The sequence below is a fragment of the Propithecus coquereli genome, unplaced genomic scaffold (genome assembly GCF_000956105.1).
Source record: "Propithecus coquereli isolate 6110/MARCELLA unplaced genomic scaffold, Pcoq_1.0 Scaffold73, whole genome shotgun sequence".
In the NCBI taxonomy this organism is placed as follows: domain Eukaryota; kingdom Metazoa; phylum Chordata; class Mammalia; order Primates; family Indriidae; genus Propithecus; species Propithecus coquereli.
The window spans coordinates 4,537,154-4,555,524 of NW_012153396.1; the positions used below are offsets into that span (position 1 = coordinate 4,537,154).

Here is an 18,371-nt window from a genome sequence, read left to right on the forward strand (position 1 = left end):
ATTAATAATTTACATATCAAAGAAGAAAAACAGAAATTCTGTTTAGCTTCCCCTTTCTGAAAAGGATGTCAACAATTTTTAAAAAAAAAAAACCAGGGTCTTTCTCTGTCACCCAGGTTGCAATGCAGTGGCATGATCATTCCTACAATCTAGAAAAAAATGGCAAAGTCCTCACATTCTTTTAATGTGGGTATAGGAATGGATACCTCACAAAGATAGGCAATCTCCCTAATGAGGAAATAGAGCAGTGCCCCATTGGCGGCCCAGGGAAAGTACCTCACTGCAAGTGGCACTGCCTGATTAGCATGAGAATCCCATCGGGAGCCTTGCTGCTATTCTGGATAACCTAAGTAGATGCCTGCCTGCCTGCCTGCCTGCCAGTTCCTGGAGTTTACCACCCTAACGGCAGGCTTCAGGTATATCAGCAGAAGATAATCCAATTTCCCTGATTTCTAAATTCTTGGTGGGTACCTCACTCCAACCATTTCTTAAATTAATCCAATCTAGCTAACATTATCAATAATGTAAGTCTTAAATCACCCACAACAGAATTATAAGGTATGCCAATATGTAAAAGAAAGAGAATTTGTCTTGGCTTTCAAAACTAAGTTTCATCACATGATTAACCTGAGTCTTCATAATTCATACTCACAAATTAACAGGGTGTTTTTCCCCCATAAAATTCAGACCCAGTTTTTTAGAAGACTTTTTTCATTAAGGCTACAAAACCAGTTCTCAGCTAGATGGTCAATTTGTTATTTTTTCCCATGACACCTAATAGCCTCCTACTATATGCAAATAAACAGAAAAAAAAATTTCTAGATCCCAACTTCTTTAAGTACAGCAATCTTTCCTGCCATCTATAACACAAAAGGTTAATTTGATAAGAATGTTGAAATAAGCTAGTCTAAGATCTGTAGAGAGATTTTTTTTATTAATTTTCAATAAAAAGATAGTATCAACACATGATATATTTTACCTTGAAAAATATTCCTACCTCGGTCAAGTGAAAAGGCCTAGAAACAGTGACTAACCCAGTAGCAAGGCAAACCACATTATGATTCGGAAATACCAATGACCACCAAAAGGATCTAGGACCCCTTGAAAAAATGACTGGTTCCATATCTGGGGCAAGAGACAGACAAGATAAGCCTGGAATATCTTATCTTCCATCTTATTATAGCATATAGTATCTTGTCATAGTCTAGCCAGGCAGCTATCATAGACTATGACAAGATAGGATAATTTCAACATCGATAAAGATAGTAACTGAAATGGATTACATAGTGTGTTTAAATCCACATAATAAAGTAGAAAAACAAAACAAAACAAAACCTAATTGACCACAACTGGAGTATGCTAGTGAACCAAACCATTATTTTGAACTTGATAAATAAAGGGAAATAATCAGCATTTATCCTGCTTTTAATGTACCACTGGTACAGTATATGAACCATACCACTGGGTAACCAAATAGACAAAGAGAAGTTTCTCCTTATAGAACTATTTCATATAATAAAAGAAGGAATGACAGCATCATTTTTCAATCTCTAGTTAGCCAGACTTACACAATTGAGCAGCAACGGCTGCTAACATTACAAAGAGACACAGACAAAGACATTATATGCCTCCTGATGAATGAAAACACCATCACTTACGATGTATTCTTGCTCCCCCCCAATCGAACCTCTCTGACCAACACTTATATTTAACTACTGGTTTATGACAAAGAGAGAAGACAAAAGAATATATCAAATTATTTCACAAAGATGCAACATCAAAACTCAATCTGTAGGAAACTACAAGACAAGTGATTCTGTTTTGTCAACAATGAATTATAAAAAAAAAAAAAGAAGAAGAAAAGAAATTTAAAGATCAACAAATAGCAATGTGTGGGCCAGGCGCGGTGGCTCATGCCTGTAATCCTAGCACTCTGGGAGGCCGAGGCGGGTAGATTGCCCAAGGTCAGGAGTTCAAGACCAGCCTGAACAAGACCGAGACCCCATTTCTACTAAAAAATAGAAAGAAATGATCTGGACAACTAAAAATATATATATAGAAAAAATTAGCCGGGCATGGTGGCACATGCCTGTAGTCACAGCTACTCAGGAGGCTGAGGCAGGAGGATTGCTTGAGCCCAGGAGTCTGAGGTTGCTGTGAGCTGGGCTGACGCCATGGCACTCACTCTAGCCCGGGCAACAGAGGGAGACCCTGTTTCAAAAAAAAAAAAAAACCCACACTATTCCATGGCTGATCGGATACATTTTTTAAGTGCCCTACAATTGAAATGATTAAAATTTTGAACACTAACCAAACATTTGATAATAACAAATTATTCATTTTTTTCATTCCCCACGCCAACTTTTTGAAAAATGACAAACTTACAAAGTAGTTGTCAGAATAGTATAATGAACACTCCGATGCCCTTTACTTAGTTTACCAACTGTTAATATATTACTATGTTTGCTTTATCTCTTCCTATGTATGGGTGTGTATGTGTATGTGTTTTTTCTTGGACAACTTGATAGTTACTTACAGACAATGAAATATTTTACCTGAAATATATCAGCAGTTATCTTCTCAGAATAAGGAATTCTCCCACATAACTACTATATAATTATCAGGAAAATTATAGAAGTATTCAGGAAATTTAACATTAATACAATGTAATAATAATTATCTAAATAAGTCCAAATTTCAAATTTCTCCAATTGTTCTAACAATATCCTATATAAATTGTTCTTATTTTGACCTAGGATCTAAAGAAGGATCACACATTACTTTTGGGTATCGTGCCTCTGTAATTTCCTTAGTCCAAAATAGTTCTGCCAACTTATTTTTATCTTTCATGAGGCTGCCATTTAGTGACTTTTTAAGATATGCTACATGGTCATTAAAAAAAAAGAGACTCATCCTTTAAGAATACTGAAATATTTACAGATAAATTAGGATACTGCTGGTGATTTGTTTCAAAATAATACCAGAAGAGAGGTAAGTAGATGGGAATAGAAGAAATAAAATTGGCTATTAGTTAGCAATTGGTGAAGCTGATGATGGATACATGGAAGTTCATTCTGTCTACTTTTCAGTATGTTAAAATTTTTCTGTAGTAAAACGTTAAAAAAAAAGACTCCTAGGAAAATGATTTTGTACTATATTATTACCACTCTGTGGAACACTTTTAAGTTAAATGTAGCAAACAGAACTTGTAAGTTTCATGCCACAGTTCTACATGGTGAAAAGTTTAACTGGGCATCATTCTAGTGAGCAGGGTTTAATTTGAACTCACAGATATATAAAAGTATAAAAACAGTGTTTTAAGAAACAGTGAAGGCCAGGCACAGTGGCTCACGCCTCTAATCCCAGCACTTTGGAAGGCCAATGAGGGAGGATCACTTGGGCCCAGCAGTTCAAGACTAGCCTGGGCAACATAGTGAGACTTTGCCTATACAAAAAATCAAAAAATTAGCAGGCATAGTGGTACGTGCCTATAGTCCCAGCTACCTGAAGCCAGGAGTTTGAGACTGCAGTGAGCTATGATTGCGCCACTGTACTCCAGCCTGGGTGATAGAGCTAGACCCTGTCTCTAAATGAATGAATGAGTGAACAAATAAAATAATCGGTGATGGACTCAAATTAAAATTCTAACTTATACATATATTATCTACCAGTTACATTTTTATATTCCCAAAATATTTATATCAAGCAAATTACAGACAATGCTTCTATTCAAAGTTTCTATTGGCTTAGTTTTTTTCTTTTTCTGTTTTTTAAGAGACAGGGTCTTGCCATGTTGCCCAGGCTGGACTTGAAATCCTGGGCTCAAGCGATCCTCCAACCTTAGCCTCTCCAGTAGCTAGGACTATAGGCACACCCCACCATATCCAGCTTGGCTTAGTTCTTAAAAAAAAAAAAAATTAACAACTTTATTGAGATATAATTTACACACTATTAAATTCACCCTTTAAAAGTGTACAATTCAATGAATTTTAGTATATTTACAAAGTTGTGCAACCATCGCCACTATCTAATTTCAGAACATTTTCATCACCCCAAAAAGAAACCTGTACCAATTAAAGGTCACTCCCCATTTCATCTCTTCTCCAACCTCTGGCAACCATTAATCTACTTTATGTTTCTATAGATTTCCCTGCTTCACATAAAAGGAATCACATAATATATGGATGGCCTTTTGTGGCTGGCTTCTTCCACTTAGCATAATGTTTTCAATGAAAATACATTTTATTTATCCATTCAAATGGATATTTGGGTTGTTTCCAATTTGGGGTTTTTATCTCAAAAAATTTTATACTGTTTTCTTTTTTTTCACAGCTTATTTTTCAAATCAAATCCAAATAAGCTTCATACATAGCAATTAATTTATACGTTGAACTATCTTAATCAACAGGTCCCATCTATAGGCTCCTTCTTCACCTCCTTCCTTTTTAATTTATTTGCTGAAGAAACAGAATTGGTTGCCATGTAGTTTTCCAGTCTTGATTTGGCTTATTATATTCCCACAGTGTCATTTAATGTTCCTTTGTCCCTGGTATTTCCTATAAATCAGTAATTAAATCTAGAAGCACAATCACCTTCACATTTGTTTTGGCAAGAACACTTCACAGATGGTATTGTCATCACAGATTTTTTGATATGTGAAGATCAGAACTACTAATATATAAATATTCTAGGTGCACATGTGCTTTTGCGGCAATAGTAGTCTAATATTTCCATTCTCTAGTTCTTTCTTCATGAGGTTTTTGGCCTGTCTGGCTACCACAGTTCATTGGATAGATGTCTTCAGGGAACACTAACAGCATATTACCCTGTGCTTGAACCATACAGAAACTTATCTGTCATTCTCCCACCCACCACATTGCTCTGAAACAATTTTCTCAAGTTAATCACCATTAGCTTGACACTTTACAACTTAGAAGACGTTCAAAGTTACCAAAAATCATGAGGACTTAACTCTGCATTCTCTCCATCACACTGATGTCAGAGAAACATGTATAATATACTTAATCCAGAGAATTATCTATCTATTCCTATGCTTTAACTCACATCTCTAAGCTAGTGTGCTCACAAAGCAAAACAGTACACTCTATCCAACCAGGTACGATTCACCCAATTTTTAGGACAGACTTTGACAAAGTCACTGAAAATCTAAACAGATCAAAGTCACCTTTTTTTATACATTTACAATTCCAACTATAATGCCTGATTTACCCCTTTTAAGTTACCTTTTCCTGAATGACTCATACTATAGTATTAATAGTAATGCTATATACAATGGCACCTGTGATTCTGGAGCCTTTAAAACAACTTTGAACTTAAATATGTTACAAAGGAGTTCATTCTTACTGAACAATTGAAGTAACAAGTTAGGACAAGTCAACTTGAGTCAAAAATGTTACATGCAAATAAAATTTTAAGCTCATATTTAACTCTAAATGCCAACTATGCAAAAAATGCTTTGAAATATTTTTTATGACCAAATTAACACAGCATTTGCTTTTAGAGTTTTAAAAAGTATTCACTTAATTTTCTTCAGACCACCATTCTGAATAACAAATCCCTACTTAATAACTTTTCCTCATAAACCTATTATGAGTATTATTACATGTGCTTCATATTTAAATAACTTTTATTTATAAAATATTTTTATTGTAATTGAAGACGATCTCCACTTGGTTGCTAATCTGACTCAAATTTGTGTACTACAGAGTCCTCTTGTGAAATAAATGAAAAATAAAAGTAAAATACCTTAAAATGTCCCGTGCCTTCATTAGCACTGAAAAATGAGAGCAAAATTAATCAATATTTAATATTTTAAACTACATGTTTAATCATAAAACAACATAAAAATAACATAAATATTTGAGAAACATCAATTCATACCTAAACCTTTACAAAATAAATAAATGTAACTGTTTCTGCCACCTAGTGGTAAGGCAAAGGCAGTTTTATCCAGTATTTTACACTACTTTTCATACTTAATTTCAGAAGTGAAAAGTATACATTTTTTTTGATGCAAAACATATCAGGATTTATTTCTTTTCTCCAGCTTTATTAAGGTGTAACTGACAAATAAAAGTTGTATATATTTATAGAACACAATGGGATATTTGATATAATATGTATACGTTGTGAAATGATTAAAGAAATAACTAAACCAAGCAAATTAACATATCCATCACCTCACATACTTATTTTTTTGTAGTAAGAACATTTATGATCCACTCTCTTAGCAATTTTCAAGTTATACAATACATTATTATTAACTGTGGTCACCACATTATACAATAGATCCCCAGGAAAAAAGTATATTCTTAATATTTAGATTTCCCCCTATTTAGCATTTTAACATTTTCCAGCTTAAAGTACAATTTCCTTTTTTAGTTTAAATCATAATTAATGCGATTTTTTTCCCTTTACAAGATAAAATTTCTTACAAGAAGGCTGCTACACTTCCTATTGTTTTCCCTGCAGCATAATTACCTGGGCATGATTTTACTCAGTTTGCCTTTCACCTAGAAGCCCAAAGAGATCTACTGATTAAATCTAAATTAATTACTTTTAAGTCATGAGGGAGACAAGGGGCACTAACTTTTGTTGAGAATCTACCATGTACCAGATATTCTATTAGGTCTTCATATATTATGCATGTTTTTCATTTACTCCTCACGGATACCCTGGAAATCAGGTATTGGTATCCCTGTGCTGCAGATGAGGAAAATTAAACACAAAGTGGTTTAGTAACTTGCTTCAGGTTACACAGAGCTATTAAGTGATAAAGCTAGAATTCAAACTCAGGTACACCCAGTATCAAAGCCCATCTTCTTTCTTCCTTATCATGTTGTAAAGAACAGGTGAGATTACAATTGCATCATCTCTAGAGTATTCTTTGTAATAAAAATATAGAGCTATATAAATACAATATATAATTTAGGCACTATAAATATATAATTTATATAAGTATACAACCATAAATTATATATTACAAATAAACAGAATTATATTTATAAATGTAAGATATACATATATTAAATATACACATAAATACAATTCTAAGATTATAACATAATCTTATAAAGCTTCCCATTCATTACAATAATGATCTCTGTAGAATATACGGTGAATGGACATCTGACTTCTGCCTGAATATCTAAAGAGAGAGCTTCTTAATTGACAAGTCAGCCCATTCTCTTTGTGAGCAATGTTGTTAGAAATTACTTGCTTGTATGTAGCTTATACCTAGTAGTCATAGTTCTGCCTTTAGGTATTGTTAATTAGACCAATTTTTCTTTTATGTGGCAACCCTCTAAAGATTTAAAACTAACTTGAGGGACTTACTGCTTTTTTTTTTTTGGACAAAATATTTTTGTTCCACTACCACATATGTTTTCAAACCTTAACTATTATACCTCAGTTTACCAACATCTCTCTTAAAATGTGGTACCCAGAGCTGAACACAATACTCTAGTTGGACTAAGGCAGCATACAGTGGGATACTGCCTCCTTGGTTTACTAAACACCACTGAGCTTAAAATTGCAAAAAATTTTTACCTTATCACACTCATGTGAGTCCATTTTCTTCAGTGTGCAAATGTTGTACATATTAGAGCACCATGGATCACTTTAACCTTTATTTTTGAATGACCTTGCATTACTTTGATATTCACATATTGGTAACAGTTTAGACGTGTTATGAATATCATATTGTTTTACAACAATCCTGTGAGTTGCTACTACAACCCCCAGTTTAGAAATACAAAAACTGATGATCAGATCAGAGAAGTTAAGTTACATCCTAAGGGTTATACCCCTTGAGTTAGACTCTTCAAAAACTATGCTCTTTTTATGCACCATATTGCCTGTCTTATTTCTTTTTATGATTTTTTTTTGCTATGTTGCCCAGGCTGGACTTGAACTCCTGGGCTCAAGCAATCCTCCTACCTCAGCCTCCCAAGTAACTAGGACTATAGGTGCACACCATTGTGCCCAGCTATCTTTTTATAATATACTTTACATATAGAAACTATAGAACAAAAAGGATAAGAGACTACCTTAAGATCACAAAACATGCACAACCAATCTAGACATGAAATCTAATTTCATATTCCAGTGGTTAAAAAAAATTACTGTGCACAGGCTGAACCTACCTCAGTGTTTTTTCTCCTTTAATTCAAGCAGGGTCAACAGCTGGAGCAAATTTGTCCTTGTGCTTGCATCAGGCTAAAACTCATCTGCCCCTTGTCCTGTTATGAAAGAGCTTCCCATGGGTTACCCCTAGTAGCCTGACTTTTGTGGCATCACAAAAGCTTTTCCACATTGTGAAAACTTGGGGATTTAACCCTAGGAACTGGTGACTTCAAAAGGACTCCTTGCCACTAGAAGCTTCTTCCCCGTTACCCATTTAAAAACATGTAAAGGTTTTGCATATGGAGTTGGGAGGAAATAAAAACATAAAAAGGACTATATTATAAGGTAGACAGAATACCCACCATAATCAATAATGTGTAAGGTTCAATGTTCTCATTTTACAGATATGGAAGCTGAAGCTCTAAGAAGTTAAAATTGAAAGTTCATGAGGACAAGGACCACACTGACTTATTCAAACTATATTTCCAGCACCTAGTAGTGTTGTGCTGGTACACAGTAGGACCTTAATATACATCCTATGAGTGAACAAAAAATGATTTGTTCAAGGTTACAAAGCTAGAAAACAGCAGAGCTAGGACTTAAATCCAGATTATTTTATTTCAAGTCAGGCTTTGTTCGTCTACAGCAGGGAATGTGTTAATAACGTAACAACTTTGATAACTGGTAATGCCTGCCTTGAAGAACGTGGTCAAGTCTCCCTCATTAGGAAAGCCTGCCATGATTAATTATTGATTTCTGTGGTGAGTAAAGAAAGAGGAAATGGGCCGGGTGCGGTGGCTCACGCCTGTAATCCTAGCACTCTGGGAGGCCGAGGCGGGCGGATTGTTTGAGCTCAGGAGTTCGAAACCAGCCTGAGCAAGAGCGAGACCCCATCTCTACTAAAAATAGAAAGAAATTAATTGGACAACTAAAAATATATAGGAAAAAATTAGCCGGGCATGGTGGCACATGCCTGTAGTCCCAGCTACTCGGGAGACTGAGGCAGAAGGATCGCTTGAGCCCAGGAGTTTGAGGTTGCTATGAGCTAGGCTGACGCCACGGCACTCTAGCCTGGACAACACAGTGAGACTGTCTCAAAAAAAAAAAAAAAAAAAGAGGAAATGGTGGCACACCCACCACATATATGCCATCCTTGCATTACAATATGCCACTTTTCCAAAAAGGTAGAAAAAACTGATTCCAAGTTCCCATTGTACATTAGTGGAAAATGTTACATTTCCTCAAAATAATTTTTTTAGAAATATAAATTCCTCTCGATTTTCAAATTTGAATTAACTAGTCATTGAAAGTCACATGGTCACATGTAAAAATTCAAACAATGAAAAGTAAGACTTTTTCCTATCCTAGACTCAAATTCCAGTGCCCTTTCCTAGGAACAATCACCATTAATATTTTCTTATATATTCTTTCAGGAATGGTCCATGCCCATAAAAAAACATATGTATATGCATATATTTTCCACCACCCTCTTTTTAAAAGACATAAGTGGGAACATGGTACATGTGCCTTGCTCTTCTGCACCTTGCTTTTTCCATTTAACACATCTTGGAGATTGTTCCACATTGGCACACACGTTACTATATTAGCACATATTCATGTATGGATGTACTGTTATTTAACCAATTCCCTTATGAATAATTTAAATTGTAACACACTCTTTAATAACAGAAACTGCTGAATTAAGTTTTGGAATTACATGGTTTCTTCTAATTTCTCCAAAGGGATCTTTATTTCCTTATCATCAACCACTACTATGGGTTTGTGGAGGCATAAGAAAGGTTTCCTGCCTCTTTGAGGGTTCTTAATACCAGTTGAGAATACAAGATGAATATATATAAAGAGAAATACTATATAGCACAAGTTAGATACTAAATAAATGATATTGACAGAGTTATAAGGAGGAAATGATTGAGAAGTAAAATAGTCATCAGTAACACAAAGTGGGAAATCTAGGTTTTTCCATGAAAAGAAAGTTTATTATTCATTAGTCTATTCTGTAAGGTAAGTATTTGAAAACTACAGTCTGCCAACTCTGTGACCATGGTAGTTTGTTGAACAATGTTGCGCTATAATGGAGGATACCATATGCTACAGTGGATGAATTTGAATTAGAAAGATACCCAACTACTTTGGAATACAATTTGGCAAAACCAAGTAAAGTTGAAGACGAACATATCCTAAGACTCAGCAAATCTACACCCTTCGAGAACTGTCTCACATATACACAAGGAGATACGTACAAATACATTTATAGCAAAAAAGAAAAGATATATTCATTTAATGGAATATCAGGCAATGGTGAAGATGAATGAACTAGAGCTACACATTTCAACATGGATGAATCACACAATGTTGAGTGAAAAAAGCAAGTTGGAAAACACTTATGGTATACCACGTAAAGTTTTTAAGTTGGCAAAAACAATTCTACATATTGCTTAGGAATAGGTATACATACGGGAACCATATGAAAAAAAATATGTGAACGACAAACATTATTTTTAGGAGAGTGGTTATTAATCTCTGAGGGATGGGGAGTGAATAGAAGAGGTAGCAAAGGGCTTCAGTTATATTGGCAATAGTTTATTTCTTAAGTCAGGAGATGGGAATATCAGAGGTTACTATACTACTCTAAGTCTTAAATATTTCACAATTTTTAAAAGGATGTCAGGAAAATTTGATTTTACCCGAGTTCAGGATGATTTCATAACTGTCGAGTCTTTTTAAAAATTTTTATTTTAAGGTGAAAAGGTTGATTTTTAGAGTACTCACCCAATGAACTCCAATAATAAAGACATATCAAGTTCAGGTGGAATACGAAACACCGATTCTAGGACTTTCTTAGATCTTCCTTTGCTCGAAGGGACTGGCTGTGGAACAGCTATTCGATAGCCAAACAAAAAAGTTAATTTAGAATAAAAACTTTGTAAATTGAGATCTTCAAAAAAATAATTACATAGGTATTAAAATTATAAAAAAATTAAATTAAAAAATAAAAAAAAACTACTTAACTATTTAAAAGATCATAAAGCACACAATGTCCCTTTCTTTAATAATAACATCAGCTAACCTGTCAAACCCAGTAAAATTAAAGGCAAGCCTGGGGACCACTCTGCAACAGAAGACAGACATGTGTGGCTGGTTCATCAGGGCCACAGAGAGCTCATGAGAACAGCAACATTTGTAGATAACCCTGTATAAGCACTACTATGTGCCAGAGCTCATGCTTAGCACTTTACATGCATCATCGCATTTAATCCTTACCATATTCCCATGATATAGGTTATTACTCCTACTCTTTTTTTTTTTTTAAACTGATAAAGAAACTGGGACTTAGTGAGATTTGGCAATTTGTCTAAGGTCACCCAGGTAGTATAGTAAGTGGAAGAACCAGGATTTAAACCCAAATCTATCTGACTTCTATTCTGAGACATTATCATCATCATAAAAACAAATGTTTGAGCAGTTACTATGTGCCAGGCACTGTTTTAAGTGCTTGTATTACTTAATATATATACACATATATATTTTTTAAATGGAAGTGATATTATTATCACTATTTTATAGATGAGGAAACAGACATTGAAGTAATTTGCTGAAGTCCTACACCTAGCATACCTATTAACCTTAAAATAAAGTGGCAGAGCTAGGAACAAACTCCTAGCTCCAGAACCTACATGCTTTAATTCTTACGAACAAATAAATTGGATTAAAACACAGAATTACCTTCAAAATCTCTTTCTTTGATCATATAATGACCAGTTATCCCCAAAATGAACCTCAAAAGGCACAAATTTTATTGCTAGTATTCTTTAATTCTATAAATACATTATGGTATACACCCAAACTTACCAGGTTTAGGTACTTCTAGACCTCTTTCTTTATAGAAATCATGCATTTGCTTTTTTTCTCCTAAAAAATGATAAAACACAGACTAAATTACACTTAAAATGTAACTAGTAGAGTCAGAGATTCTGGGATTCACAACTACGTAAAAAAAGAAACTTACTTTCCTCTAGATTGATCACTAATTTGTACACTATGTCTTGTAACTGTCGGTCCAACCTAATAAAAGGAAAGGATGGAGAATACCTCAGAATTCAGAAAAATATATTTTTGTACAGTGGGTAAACTGTGCAAGTTAACTGAGTGAGTTAACAGAGTGAGTTAACTGTGTTTTCTCTTGGGAGTGGATATGGCCTTTCTCAGAGGTGAGTTATTTTTAGGTAGCACTAACAACCCCTAAAATTTAGCTCACCTAAGAGAACCACAAATAATTATATGTAATCATAAGTACTCATAGATTCTTGAATGGTTCACTAAATTGTTTTGCGTATATTAATCTTATTTCCTTCCTAAGAATATGAGCCCGAGGGCAGAGACTGTATTTTGAACTTCTGTGTATCACCTGCAAAGCACTCTTCTCTGAAGGTTGTAAAAACTTAATAGTACTTGAATAAATGAAAGTAATCTACTTTTAGTATTTTTCTTCTTTCTTCTCTTAAGAAACCGATAGTTATGGAGGATAGTCTGAAAAAAGGAAGGAAGGAAAGAAAGAAAGAAAGAAAAGAAAAGAAAAGAAAGAAACTGAGCATGAACTGAAAAATGTGATTAATATGCCACAATGACCTATGACAGATAGGCTTTACTAAAGAGGCCATTTGTTTCAGGTATTACTCCTTAAAAAAAAAAAATCCTGAATACCTGTATACTGAAAACAACACATCTAAACTAGCCTCATTAACTTGAGTGACGGAATTAAAATTCTCAAGAAAAGAGGCCTGTACCTCTTTTTTTTAAGTCCCCAGCAGATATCACAGTGCCTGGTATATAGTAAGTGCTCTATACGTATTCCTTAAAAGAATATGTAGTTCCCTCTCTTCTAATTTTGAGGAAGGTCCAGAATTTATTCCAACTAAACAACTTCAAGCTTTCAGAAAAAGCATACTTAAAACACAACTGTTACTCATATATTCCTCTTACCTTATGTTATAAAGAGGTTGTGTCTGATGTACTACTATGTTGCATTTGGGACATCTGTTGCTATAGTAAAAATGTCTTACAATGCAGCTTTTACAAACTGTTGAAAAAGAAAATGTTGAAATTAGGATGCTTTCAAGACATTTCAAAATTGAAAATATTCAGAAATGTGAACTGTATGCTTACAGGTATGAAGACATTCTGTAATGGTAGTTGCATCTATTAAGTAACCTTTGCAAATGGAACACAAGATGTACGGGGTCAGCTCAGAGAGATTAATCAGGCGCTGCGAATGCAATTGAAATAGTTTTAAAATACAAGTTCCTGCCTTCCAACTCTTAAACCCTATCTCAAAGTTTCATTATAAACAATGCGTAAGTTAAATCCAACATGGAAACATAATTCCAACCCTTCAAAATACTGCTGAAAGTTACAGTAACACAATATAAACCAACGTTTCAAATGGATTTCATTCTCTTGGCTATACGGTATATTGCCAGAGGAGATGCATGTTACTTTATGAATTACTTACAAAATGGGCAAACTTTCCAGATACTGGTGTTCAAGGTTTTTTTTTCCGAGATAGGGTCTTCTTCTGTTGCTTGGGCTGGAGTGCAGTGGCGTCATAGTTCACTGCAATCTCTAACTCCTGGCCTCAAGGGATCCTCCTGCATCAGCTTCCTGGGTAGCTGGGACACAGGCACGTGCCACCACACCCAGCAAATTTTTGTATTTTTTGTACAACCAGGTCTCCCTATGGTACTCAGGCTGTAGTTTCGAACTCCTGGCCTCCAGCGATCCTCCTGTCTCAGCCTCCCAAAGTGCTAAGATTACAGGCGTGACCCTCTGCGCCCAGCCTGGCGGTCAAGCTTAATAAATTAATTCTGACTGGCCAGGGATATTACCTAAACTGATGAAGAATGCGCTACCACATTAAAAAAAAAAAAAATCTTTGCAATTAAGACTGAGCAGGTGGGGGAGGTCAGCACTCTCTCAGCACCCTGTAGAAAGTGACTATTTCTCCCTTTTGACCGTAAGCTCCTGCACGGTACCCTAGGCGCCTAACCCGCCTGACAGTCAGTACCCCTAATAATTATTTACAGAATGAATGAGTGGGACCCGAAGAGCCTAAGTGACTGGCAGGAGCCTCACAAAACAAGTCGGCAGAAAATCGGGCCGGGACAGGGGCCCGTCCGCGGCACACGCGGAGCCTCGCGCGCAGGGAGAGGCGCGATCCACGCCGGCGCCCAGGACTGCGGCGGCGCGCTGAGGGTCGCCCGGGCCCGACCGCCGAGGCCCGGCCTGGTCCGCCGGGGGCTCTAAGTACCTCCTCCTCGTCCTCCGAGTCCGGCCGGCCCCCCTCCAGCCTCAGCGAGAAGTGGCTCATCTCTTCCTCCTCCTCTTCCTCCTCCTCCTCCAACTCTTCATCTTCTTCCAACTCCTCGTCCTCGTACTCGAAGCGGCCTCGCAAGCGGCCCAGGCCGCGCTCAGGCTCCAGCTCGGGGGGTCGGGAGCCCGAGCAGCCGGGAGCCCCCACCTCAAGCAGAGGCGCCGGGCCCTCTTCGCCGGCGGCGGGAGCGGGGGTGAGCGCGGGCGGGGATCCGGGGGGCGGGGGCGGCACGGCTGCGGCTCCCTCGGCCTTGGCGGCGCCCGCGTTGCCCGCCGCCGCCGCCACGACCCCGTCCATGGTCCCAGAGAGGCGAGGCGCGGCGCGGCTGCTGGAGAGCGCGGGATTCGGCCTCCCTCCCTCGCGGCGGGCGCGCAGGCGCAGAAGGCCAGCAGGGCCGCCGGGAAGTGTGGTTCGGGCCTCGCCGGGCCGGGGCGGGGCGGGGCCGGGCTGCCCAGGTGTGCGGGGCGCAGCTTGCGGCCGCACCTTAACGCAAGCGCACTCCACTCTCCCTTTGAAAAGCTGGACGCTGTCTTCACCGCCCTTTAGAAACAACGAAATTGGTACCGTTTCAGGCAACGATATTCTGTTTGCATCAACTTATTCACAGAGCCCTGAACTAGGTGCCATATGACTTTACATTACGAATAATGATGATTTCCATTTGAGTACCAAGGATGCATTCAGTCTGTGGCAAATCAGCTCCATCCAAGATTATTTCCGTTAGGAAGTATAACATGAAGTTCTGTTTTGAAATATGTAAGTTTATTTATCTTGAGGAATCATATTGTATTGACGCGGGATGGAAATCTAATCACTATTCGAAGACCGTCCGTGATACCCCATCACATAAAGAAAAGTCAATTATATTTAATTCAACAAACATTTATTGGGGATTTACTGTAGACGGAACGGAGACCTACCCACGCTCATCCCACCCGCCCCTAATTGTATTAGGAAAGAGGTTTGGGGTTGGCTTATATTACCCTTGCTGACTAAGATAAAGCCAACCAATGTCATGATGCCTGCAAGCCAGATTCAGGAAGTCAAATGCTCCCTAACAAAATGATGCTGGGGGCAAAGTCACATCTGAGAGAAGAATATGTTGTTACTGAACAAAATTAATGCTAATTTGGGAGTGGCGTACGTACTTCCTAGGGAACTGATGAGTTAGCCAAGACACTTGTGCTTGCTTGAGGAAAATTGAATCAGATTGGATATATCTATTGCTCCTGGGACCAGACCCCCACCTCTCCCTTTGCAGTACCAAAGTCTTTTCAAGCTTCAGATACTAAAGTGTAGATTTCAGAGGATTAGGAATGGGAACTTGATTATGATATTGAAAGAGGATGACTGAAGAGAGAGAGAGAGAGAGAGAAATTGAAAGAGAAAGACCTAATACACGTGATATTCTCCTTATAAAGACCTAAGTATGTAAGAGCCTCGTCATAATTACATTAGATAAAATCATAGCTTCTAACTTTTCCACATTGTAACAGCTACCCAGTTATTCAAACACTAACCTAGGTGTTGCTGTGAAGATATTTTGTAGATGATCAGTTAACTTCAAGCAAAAGAGATTATCTTTGATAATCTGAGTGGGCATTATCCAATCAGTTGAAAAACCTTAAAAGCAAAACAGGTTTCCCTGAGGAAGAAGAAATTTCTCAGGTGGACTGCCCAGAAGTTTCCAGCCTGTTAGCATGCCCTATAGATTTTGGACTTGTCCAGCCAGTTGCCATGATCTTGTAAGGAAATTCTTTGCAAAAAAAATCTCTCTCTCTCTCTCTCTCTCTCTCTCTCTCTCTCTCTCGCTCTATCACTCACATACACAAACACGCACACATACTATATAATTCAACTTATATGAGGTACCTAGGGTACTCAAATTCATAGAGACAGAAAGTAGAATGGTGGCTGTCAGGGGCTGGGGAGAGGGAGAATGGAGAATTTCTGTTTAATGCATATAGAGTTTCAGTTTGGGAAGATAGTAAACGGTAAATTTTATGTTTTATATACATCATACCCCAATACAAAAATAATACACACTCAGCTGGGTGTGGTGGCTCATGCCTGTAATCCCAGCATTTTGGGAGGCCGAGGTGGGAGAATTGCTTGAGTCCAGGAGTTCAAGACCAGTCTGGGCAACATATTGAGATCCCATCTCTACAAAAAATAGAAAAATCAGCCGGTTGTGGTGGCACATGCCCATAGTCCCGGCTACTCAGGAGGTTGAGGCAGGAGGATTACTTGAGACCAGGAGTTTGAGGTTGCAGTGAGCTATGATCTGGCCACTGCACTGCAGCCCGCGTGACAGAGTGAGAGCCCGTCTCTTAAAAAAAAACCAGTAATACATACTTACTATAAAGAACTAAAACAACCCTAGGCAACATAGTGAGACCCCCATCTCTACATAAAATAAGAAAAATTAGCCCAATGTGGTGGTGTGTACCTGTAGTCCCAGCTGCTTGGGAGGCTGAGGCGGGAGGATTGCTTGAGCCCAGGTGTCTGAGACTGCAGTGAGCTATGACTGAACCACTGCACAGTAGCCTAGGTGACAGAGCAAGACCTTGTCCCTAAAAACAAACAAAAAACCCTGCACATCAAAAAAAGTCTATTTTACTATATATAAATAATAATAATAATAAACCACACTGAGATATCATTTCTCACCTATCAGAATAGCAAATATTTAAAAAGTAACAGCACACTCTGTTGATGAGGCTGTGAGGAAATAGTCACTCTTGTACATTGCTGATAGTATTGCAAATTGATGCAAACTTCATCAAGGCGAATTTGACAAATGGGAAAACAAAATGTGCATTTATCTTTTGACTTAGCAATCGCTCTTCAAGGAATTTATTCTGTAGATAAAATCCAACAATACAAAAATACATAAGATCATACAATAAACAAAAGATTATTTACTGTATTATTGTTTGTAATTACACAATATTTGGGAACTAAATGCCTATACAGAGGAGAGTAGCTGAATAAACAATTGAACATCCCAAGATGAACTACTATGTAACTCTGAAAAAAAAAAAAAAAGATGAGGAATTTCTCTAAAAACTATTGTGAAGTGATTTACAGGATATATTGTTAAGTGAAAAAAAAAAGCGAAGTACAAAAGAGTATGTATAGTATGCCACCTTTTGTTTAAGAAAGAAGAAAATAGACATATATTATATCTGCATTTGAACAAGAAACACAGAAAGGATAAACCAGAGACTAATGAGATTAGTTACCCTCTGGGTGTGATTGGAATGGGATGGAAAAAGGACAGAGAGAATGGATATGACATTTTTCTGAATATATCTTTTTGTATATAGTCCTGGCTTTCCCATTAAAAAAAAAAAACAAGGATGGGGGAATCTTCTAAAACTGAATGCAAAGAGAAATAAATGAATCAAACCATACTTAAAATGAATAAGATAACCACTGCCAAGGGGCGTAGGGGAAATTAACCCAAATTACTTTTGAGCACAGGATTTGGACTACATACTCTCAGGCTAAAGACAAAAGCACAGAAAGTTCTTGCTTTGCTTAGTTCCGATATACATGAATTTCAATTACAGTTACAGTTTAATTAAATAACATCAGTCCCCCAATAACACAAATTTCAGTAATCACAGTATATTAATTATGGGTGATTACATAAAGTATAAATTTTGCAACCAGCTCTTCAGTCCACAATCTCTAAGTGAACAACAGAAACACAACCTAATCAGTAATCATCATTTCACTTCTTTCAAAGTCAGCTAGTGATTGGTCAGCACACTTATGTTATTCAGTTGTAGTTGTCTTTTCTCCTTGTCTGTCAGTGATAAACTCACATGAC

At 37.1% G+C, this 18,371-nt stretch overlaps 1 protein-coding gene across 2 annotated transcripts in view; it reads right to left on the reverse strand.

The window, feature by feature from the left end:
- The window catches only part of PCGF6 (polycomb group ring finger 6), a 37,606-nt gene extending 22,776 nt beyond the window's left edge, over positions 1 to 14,830 (reverse strand). The window contains exons 1-7 of one of the 2 annotated variants that reach the window (XM_012661672.1): positions 14,471 to 14,830; positions 13,330 to 13,429; positions 13,147 to 13,243; positions 12,173 to 12,228; positions 12,016 to 12,075; positions 10,936 to 11,044; positions 5,708 to 5,794 (exon numbers count right to left, since the gene is read on the reverse strand). In XM_012661672.1, coding sequence (XP_012517126.1) covers positions 5,708 to 5,794; positions 10,936 to 11,044; positions 12,016 to 12,075; positions 12,173 to 12,228; positions 13,147 to 13,243; positions 13,330 to 13,429; positions 14,471 to 14,830 — 869 coding nt within the window. The remainder of the gene's footprint in view (positions 1 to 5,707; positions 5,795 to 10,935; positions 11,045 to 12,015; positions 12,076 to 12,172; positions 12,229 to 13,146; positions 13,244 to 13,329; positions 13,430 to 14,470) is intronic. The other variant, XM_012661673.1, reaches the window with a different exon arrangement.
- Positions 14,831 to 18,371: the final 3,541 nt, after the last annotated feature.